This window comes from Octopus sinensis, linkage group LG14 (assembly GCF_006345805.1).
Source record: "Octopus sinensis linkage group LG14, ASM634580v1, whole genome shotgun sequence".
Lineage (NCBI taxonomy): Eukaryota > Metazoa > Mollusca > Cephalopoda > Octopoda > Octopodidae > Octopus > Octopus sinensis.
This window is the reverse complement of record NC_043010.1, coordinates 5,360,002-5,370,001: the sequence shown is the minus strand read 5'-3', so window position 1 is coordinate 5,370,001 and position 10,000 is coordinate 5,360,002. Positions and strand designations below refer to the sequence as shown.

The window sequence follows — 10,000 nt, the reverse complement described above, 5'->3', positions numbered from 1 at the left end:
CTCAGAACGTAGTGGCAGACAAAATACTGCTAAGCATTTCACCCAGCGTGCTAACGATTCTGCCAATAGTGAAAGTGACAAGGGAGTGTCTGTAACTTGGGGCAGAACAAGTTACAGAACAAGCATAGATGAGACAGAATGTGTTCAGGCAGATTTTTGCAGCCAGATGTCCTTCTTGTCACCATCCTCGCTTGTTTCCAAGTAGGGTAAAATTTTCCCATGGCTAGACATTTTTTCACAGAAGAATGGAAGTGAACAACATTGCTTGTATGTTGGTGATGCTCATGTCGAGATACAGGCACACACAAACCTCCCACTCATCCCACATATATATATTTAAGTATGTATGTATTTATATATGTATGACATAAAAACAATGACAATATAGACAGTGATGATGACAAATATCATTTAAATTTAAATGTATAAAATCTTTATTATTATTATTATTATTATTATTATTATTATTATTATTATTGAGTAAGAGAGCAGTGCATGCCATCAAAGTGACACTGGGGTAAAATATACGAAGCTCAGTTTCCCCTCATGACTACCCGTCTGATAAGGGTACACTAGGCACATGCATCACAACCATATGTGTGCGATATGGTGATCTCATATCAAGATAAACAGCACATGACCTTGCAGGTGGGGCCCAGTTAGAATTTTTTTTTTTGTTGAGTAACTCATCCCGCTCAAAAGGTCCCTGAATAAGGGTTGTTTAAGGATGTTGAACGAACCACCCATGTTTCCAAAGGTGAATTATCCAAACCTCTAAGAATTCCTTTCAACACACAGCTATAATGCTCCCCGACTACTTCTGCTCATGATCAGAGATGCACATATCATCAGCCACTAAGGGACATGCTCAACTGGTCAAACAACTGACAAGCAAATCAGTGGTATTGAGCACAATATTTGCTGTAGCCCATCTTTTATACCAAGACAAAACAATGTACATGATAACACTTCCAATCAGTTAAGATCAGAAGCCATGAGAGCCACTGCCTGGTACTGCATTATTATTATTATCATTATTATTATTATTATTATTGTTGTTGTTGTTGTTGCTGTTATTGTTGTAGTTGTTGTTGTTATTTGTAACAAAAATATCAAATACAAAACTATTTTCTTTCATTTCAGATTTTCTCACTGGATTGGATTTTTACATTAAGAAATATGAAGATACATACATATATATTCCTCTTCCTTCCAAATCTCGCCTTGTGCATAGATATCACTTATCAAGTAGAGGAAGGGCAAAGACCTGATACATATATTGGAAATATCGCTGCAGACATACAGTTGGAAAACATACCTTTAAAAGACCGTGCATTAATTTGGTTCAGTCAACTAAAAGAAGGAATTAATAACACATTATGGTTATTTAACGTCTCCAGAACTGGGAAACTTTACACTGCTCAACAACTAGATACTGAAGCGCTTTGCAAATACAATACTGAATGCTTCAGGACAGTTGATATTGCTGTTCAAAATAAGGAATCATTTGTAAAAATTCTTGAAATCAAAGTTATATTAAAAGACGTCAATGATCACCGTCCAGAGTTCCCTGAGGATCATGTAAAGATAGAATTTTCTGAAGATGATCGCAAAGGGGTAAGACGTTCAATAGCAAATGCTATTGACAAAGATGTTGGAATTCAGAACTCGCAAATTGTTTACTGGATGAAGAATGAACATGGCCAGCCATTTAGTTTATCTGTGTCCAAGAAAATAGATGGGACAGCTACACTTGGAATAATTTTGGAGCAAAGACTTGATAGAGAAATGGAAGATGAATATAACATACAGATAGTAGCCAAGGACCAAGGATTTCCTCCAAAACAATCTATTTTAAATGTCCACGTTTCCATAACAGATGTTAATGATAACCCACCACGTTTTGCTAAAAATGTTTACAATGTTTCACTCAATAACGGATTTAGGAAGAACAAACCCATTACCACATTATCTGCAACGGATTTAGACAGTGGCGAAAATGGTAAAATATCATATTATTTTGGTTCCAAAACATCTAACAATGCTAAATCTTATTTCAAATTAGTTAAGGAAACAGGTGAGATTTTCCTTATCCAAAAGTATTTCTCAGGGTCCAAGAAAATCCACAAGTTGTTTATTGAAGCTGTAGATGGAGGTATTCCACCTCTGAGTTCTACAGTCATGGTTTTAGTAAATATCATAAATCAACAAAATAACATACCCAAAATTGAGGTAAAATTTGTTTCCCAATCATCTGGAAATAAATTGACAATATCCGAAGGAATAAAAGTCGGCAGTTTTATAGCCTTTGTTAAGATCATAGATGATGACATTGGTCAGAATGGAGAAGTAGACTGTTTCCTTCAGCATGACAAACTTCAACTCCAGAGTTTAGGTAAAATGAAATATAAAGTTATAGTAAAAAGTGAAATCGATCGAGAAACTGAAAGTCACATTGAATTTGATATAACTTGTAAAGATAGAGGTTCTCCCTCATTACAAACTCAGAGCCAATTTTCAATCGAAGTAGTGGATATCAATGATGTGAGGCCTATGTTTACCAAAGATACATTTAAATTTTTGGCCTATGAAAATGAAAAATCAAACTTCCTTGTTGGATTTATAAATGCCACTGATCCAGATCTGGGACCAGAAAATAAACTTTATTATTCTCTCTACAGTAAGGATCAATATGTTCTTCCATTTGAAATTTCTGATTTTGGATTTATTTCAACGACACAATCTTTAGATCGTGAGCAACAAGAAATCTATAAATTTCAAGTTTCTGTAAAAGACAGTGGAATTCCACCGTTAAACAACACTGCAAATGTTATTGTTAAAGTCATGGATGAGAATGACAACGTACCATACTTTACTTTCCCTAGTGTCAACCCTTTCAGTCTAGATGTCCACTATCATCCACAAATTAACAAAGACATCACAGTACTAAGAGCCTCTGACAGAGACAGTCATGTGAATGCTTTCCTCACGTATGAAATTGTCAAAGGCAATGACAAACAGTTGTTTAATGTAAACCCACATTCTGGAGTATTGTCTTTCTCTCGTCCAGTTTACCAAAATGATGCTGGCTCATATGACCTTCAGTTTGTGGTCAGAGACAGTGGGACTCCAGTATTGTCAGCAACCACCACAGTATTTCTGACTCTAACGGTCAGCAACAGCACCTCTCAGCTTTACACAGCTCAACACACTGAGTCAGATGATATGATACATATCAGTTTAGTAGTAATAATCGTAATAGCTGCTGTGATAATATCTACAGCTATTGTAGTCTCTATAATAGTCTGCATTGTTCAAAGACAGAATCAAAGAGAGGTTCAGTACGGTTACCGGATTGATGCAAACAATGATTTAGTCGGAGAACGAAGACCATCAGAATATATATGCGAACCTATTTCACCAAAATATGACATTCCATTTACCATAGTAGGAGACCAAGTTAGTAATAGAAACTGCCAAATTACAGTACCCAAAAGGGAGACCCATTCAGGATATAAATCAGAACCTAATCTGGAAGGTTCCGCTTCTGGATTTCAAATGCAGACCATAACGAAAGGAGATAGTCAGGTAAATAATTTGAATATATTGTTATTTTTGATCAAAAGATTATGGCACTAAAATATTACAATCATTATTATTTTACCAATAACAAAAAAAAAACCAAAAAAAAAAAAAACCAGAAAATGAAACAAAAATACCTTAATTCATAATGGAACCAACCTGTTGTGTTTTTAGATCTTTTGTTAGTCATTCCATGAGTAGAAATTAATTATTGTAATAAATTTACCTTATGATAATTCATGGAATAAATAGAGTCAATAAATTATAAAGTAAAATCAATATCATATTGATAAGTTCATTTCTGGATACCAGAAGTCTATTTTATCTGAACTGAAATGCTGAAGGCCGGTTCCATTTTTCTTTATATTATTGGTTATCTAGATTTGTCGAAAGATTTTATTCTAAATGATTATATATATGGATATGTGTGCTTGTGCATGTGAGTGTGTGCGTGTGTTTGTGTGTGCATATATATATATATATATATATATATATATATATATATTTGGTTTTTGATAGTGATTGGTAATAATTAAGTTTGGATTTATATTCCCTCAAATAATTATTATATATATATATTATTATATATATATATATTATATATATATATATATATATATAATATATATATATATATATATATATAAGAGATAATGGTGTCATTGAGACCAAAAGGTGTCAGGTAATGATGAATAAGTGCTATAGACAGACCATAGTTAAGTTCCAAGTTTGGTAATATTGTGTATAAAGGGTTCAACGTTGGTTCACACCATTTCCGATGAAGGGATATTATTAATTAATATCCTAGAAACAGCTGTAAGACCATCTATCTATAACTGCTCTAATATCCATACAGCCTTGGTTTTTTTTATCGTATTACACAAAAATTCTTATATATATATAGGTTTAAAGGTGATGTACAGGTATTTTATATTAGAACAAATAAGGTACTCAGAAATCTGGATGGTTGTACATTTACAGATTTTTATTAATATATGTGTATACATACATACATACATACATACATACATACATACATACATACACACATATGTTTGGTGTATGATGAATATATGCATGTGTACAGTGAGCGTCTAAATATGTACATATGTGCACATATGTTTACAATGTGTGTGTGTGTGTGTATGTGTGTGTTTGTGTGTTTCTGTGTAGATGTGTATGTATTTGCATACATATCAGCAGTTTTCGTCCAGCAAAAGTTTGGATGCTATCAATATTTTATTAAAGAAAGACTCTTGTATTAAGTATCATTTCGTTTATCAAAATAATACACATGATATATATGATATGTTCTGGGGAGCAGGTGTGAGATAATAACTGCAATAATATATATATATACATATATATACGTATATATATACATATATATACATATATATATATATATATATATATATATATATATACTTACATACATACATACATACATATATATATACATATATATATATATATATATTATATATATAGACACACATATACATACACACACATATACATACACATACACACACACATACACATACACACTCATACATATATAAGCCAGTGGCTAAGAAGTATGAAATTTATGAATGACATGAATAGATTCAGGGCTTATTTCTATGAAAATTTTGTTAATGAATAAAATGTCTTCAAATATTTCTGAAGAGGAATGTTCTGTCTCTCCAACCAATGTCTTAAAGAGGCATTTAAATGCGCCTTCTGGTTTTGAATGATCGATGTAATATATATTTTTAATGTTTTTGTGTAGTTATGAAGTTCACGTCTGAACAATCTGATTTAGAGTTGAATTACACCTTGAAGCACCTTGGGCAAATCTCTGCTATGTTTATGGAGGAACACAGTAGAGTTTCTCTTTCTCTTTTACTTGTTTCAGTCATTTGACAGCGGCCATGCTGGAGCAGCGCTTTTAGTCGAACAGATCGACCCTGGGACTTATTCTTTGTAAGCCCAGTACTTATTCTATTGGTCTCCTTTGCCGAACCCCTAAGTGACAGCGATGTAAACACACCAGCATCGGTTGTCAAGCGATGTTGGGGGGGGGGGGGACAAACACAGACACACAAACACACACACACTCATACATATATATATACATATATACGACGGGCTTCTTTCTGTTTCTGTCTACCAAATCCACTCACAAGGCTTTGGTCGGCCCGAGGCTATAGTAGAAGACACTTGCCCAAGATGCCACATAGTGGGACTGAACCCAGAACGATGTGGCTGGTAAACAAGCTACTTACCACACAGCCACTCCTATATCTTTTATACCAAACCCCTGAGGAGACACAGACTGCGCTGATTAATGCAATGCAACTTGCTGCACAATATCCTACCCATAAGGGACAGCTGCAGGATGGATTAAAACAATTATCACATTGAATATTGATTTGTACCAAACCATTGTCTGTTTCCTTCATGAATTATATATATATATATATGTATACATACCTACATCATCATCATCATCATCATCATCATCGTTTAACGTCCGTTTTCCGCTCTAGCATGGGTTGGACGGTTCGACCAGGGTCTGGGAAGCCAGGGGCTGCTCCAGGCTCCAGTCTGATCTGGCAGAGTTTCTACGGCTGGATGCCCTTCCTAATGCCAACCACTCTGCGAGTGTAGTGGGTGCTTTTTACGTGCTACCTGCACAGGTGGCACGTATATATATATAATATATATATATATATTATATATATAGACACACATATACATACACACACATATACATACACATACACACACACATACACATACACACTCATACATATATAAGCCAGTGGCTAAGAAGTATGAAATTTATGAATGACATGAATAGATTCAGGGCTTATTTCTATGAAAATTTTGTTAATGAATAAAATGTCTTCAAATATTTCTGAAGAGGAATGTTCTGTCTCTCCAACCAATGTCTTAAAGAGGCATTTAAAAGCGCCTTCTGGTTTTGAATGATCGATGTAATATATATTTTTAATGTTTTTGTGTAGTTATGAAGTTCACGTCTGAACAATCTGATTTAGAGTTGAATTACACCTTGAAGCACCTTGGGCAAATCTCTGCTATGTTTATGGAGGAACACAGTAGAGTTTCTCTTTCTCTTTTACTTGTTTCAGTCATTTGACAGCGGCCATGCTGGAGCAGCGCTTTTAGTCGAACAGATCGACCCTGGGACTTATTCTTTGTAAGCCCAGTACTTATTCTATTGGTCTCCTTTGCCGAACCCCTAAGTGACAGCGATGTAAACACACCAGCATCGGTTGTCAAGCGATGTTGGGGGGGGGGGGGACAAACACAGACACACAACACACACACACTCATACATATATATATACATATATACGACGGGCTTCTTTCTGTTTCTGTCTACCAAATCCACTCACAAGGCTTTGGTCGGCCCGAGGCTATAGTAGAAGACACTTGCCCAAGATGCCACATAGTGGGACTGAACCCAGAACGATGTGGTTGGTAAACAAGCTACTTACCACACAGCCACTCCTATATCTTTTATACCAAACCCCTGAGGAGACACAGACTGCGCTGATTAATGCAATGCAACTTGCTGCACAATATCCTACCCATAAGGGACAGCTGCAGGATGGATTAAAACAATTATCACATTGAATATTGATTTGTACCAAACCCATTGTCTGTTTCCTTCATGAATTATATATATATATATATATGTATACATACCTACATCATCATCATCATCATCATCATCATCATCGTTTAACGTCCGTTTTCCGCTCTAGCATGGGTTGGACGGTTCGACCAGGGTCTGGGAAGCCAGGGGCTGCTCCAGGCTCCAGTCTGATCTGGCAGAGTTTCTACGGCTGGATGCCCTTCCTAATGCCAACCACTCTGCGAGTGTAGTGGGTGCTTTTTACGTGCTACCTGCACAGGTGGCACGTATATATATGTATATATATATATATATATATATATATATATATACATATACAGGGTAATTCAAAATTCTCCATACAAGGGAAAATTTTTTTTACAAGAAACAGTTTGTAAGATCCCCTAGATCCCCTGATCTGACCCATCTTGATTTCTACCTTTGGGGGCATTTGAAAGGTATGGTGTATCGCAGAAAGATAAAAGACAAATTATTTAAAGGAATTCATCACCAACTCATTTGCACGTGTATCACCAGGTATGCTATTACGAGTTCACAACCAGTGAACAATGTGTGAACAATTACATTTAACGTGTTTGTGTATTCTAGGACATGGAAAGACCTTCACAATGAAAGTTATCTCAGGAGAAAAATTCTCCTTATGGACAATGTTTATGAAAGCATCATTGGACTAAGACTGATCTGATCAAACCATAGGATCAAACCATTTCTGCGTTGTTACATTTTGTTATGTATGGAGACTGATTTCGTCATTCGTAGCCCACTAAGAAACAAGTGTTCTTATATCTGAACTATAAATAGTAACTTTGCTGCTGTGTGTAAATCTTCATCAATCTAGAATTAATCAACTAAAGGGGAAAAAAGTAGCTTTGATTGAAATATATGTGTGCACAATAACATTTGACTTGTTTGTGTACACTTGGACATGGAAAAACCTTTGCTATGGAAATTATCTATGAAGAAAAATTCTCCTTATAAACTATGTGTATGAAAACACATTTCTGGGCTGTGAGTGTTGTCATAGGACTGTGGGACCTGTGCATTGCTGTGTTGTTAGGCTCCATCAGCTATAGACATCAAATCCATCATTCTTTGCCATCTAGCAAACTAATAGAATTTTAACTTTAATGAATCCCAGCTAACCTAAGTAAGCATGAAAAAGACATTAAAACCATGATGACATTGTATGTCAGTGCATGTACGTGTGTGTGTGTGTGTGTGTGTGTGTGTGTGTGTGTGTGTGTGTATGCATATGCGTAAAGATATTGACTCCTGAAGTCTTTGCTTGTCAGCTGCTGAGCTAAATATTGATATGATGTTTAGTTTCTTTAATGACATAATGACTGGCCCTCTGTGATTCCAAAAACCTGTAGGCCAAACAAAAAGAAACTTTATTTGATAAATAGTTTGGGATTGATAATTGGAAGAGCATCTGGCTGTAAAAATCCTGTCTCAAATAACTCCTCATCCAAACCATGCTAGTATGAAAAATTGGGCATTAATTGAACAAATAATAATAACTGTCTGGAATTTACAGAACAAGAATGTATACTTACTTAAACCTTCGCCTCTCTCTGGAGCATAATCCATCGTTGACTTCTCCTTCGTTCTCAACTCTGAGACTGTCCTTTCCCATTTCATTTATGGATGTAGAACTTCATCTCCTTGGTCTTGCTGGCTTTGAAATGTCATTGATGCTTGTGCAACATTGCAATTTTCAAGGTAGGAGTGTTGGCCCTACCCAAACCCATTCTTACCCCCCAAGGAAAGCCCAGCTAGGAGCCACTGGCATAGCTCCCAGTGCCACTGAGACACACAAGTCACAGCACTTCAACAAGAACTGGACTTTGTTGGGGAACAAGAACCTATAGTGTTTGTTATTGCCTGAATTTCATGCTGTTCATTGCAAACATCTATATGTTTATTTTGTACGGAAGTGAATGATGATTGCATGTAATAAACATTTTTTTGGCCATTTATATATTACAAAATTGTAAATAACTGATAACTGTCGTAGATGAAAAATTGGTGTTTCTAACACTTTGTAATCATGATCATTTCATCTATGAGGACAAACGCTCTGAGATCTGGCCTCTTTCAATTCTTCATATGTTTTCCATTAACAGTACAGACATAAATAATGTTATATTTTAGCTGAAGGATATCCAGATTTCAGTGGTTGCTTAACCCCTGGTCAAAGCAGTTTTGATGTAAGGAATCGCAGTTGATGTTCTCCACAAATAGTTGAATAGAAATGGATATATTGTTAGGAAAACCATAACTGGACAACAGGCAAAAGTATGTAAGAATAACAAGTGGCTGCAAAAAGCATCATGAGATTTAGCTAAAACTCATGTAGAGTGAGGGCTGCTCTCACTCTTTGGAGATAGAATCATACAATTTATAGGATCATGGCCACAAGATGGAAAACACTATCATCGTTTTATTTTATTGATGTAGAAAGGATAAAAAGCAAAGTTAGTCATTGTCTTAGTTTTCTATGATAATTTCATTCAGTCAAGAATATCTTCATAGGAATATGTACTCAACGTCAGTATTTAGCTTAGGTTTAGTAATGTTAATTGAGTTTCAGTACTTCATTTTATCAACCTCAGAAGGATGGAAAGCAAAGCCAAACTTAGCTTTATAGGAATATCAAATTAACCCCCAGATAGTTCGATTCTGATTATTCCATAGTTTTAAAGGCCTCCAGGATTCTATCATTTAACATGACTGTTAATTCGTTTT

At 35.3% G+C, this 10,000-nt stretch overlaps 1 protein-coding gene across 7 annotated transcripts in view; it reads left to right on the top strand.

Annotated features, from left to right (window-relative positions):
• The first annotated feature begins 1,148 nt into the window (after positions 1–1,148).
• The window catches only part of LOC115219539 (protocadherin-18-like), a 254,770-nt gene continuing 245,918 nt past the window's right edge, over positions 1,149–10,000 (top strand). For 6 of the 7 annotated variants that reach the window (XR_005001971.1, XM_036509212.1, XM_036509215.1 and 3 more), the window contains exon 1: positions 1,149–3,588. Coding sequence is in view for 5 of the 7 variants with exons in the window: in XM_036509212.1 (XP_036365105.1) it covers positions 1,180–3,588 (2,409 nt within the window). In the remaining 2 variants the exon portion in view is untranslated. The remainder of the gene's footprint in view (positions 3,589–10,000) is intronic. The other variant, XM_036509209.1, reaches the window with a different exon arrangement.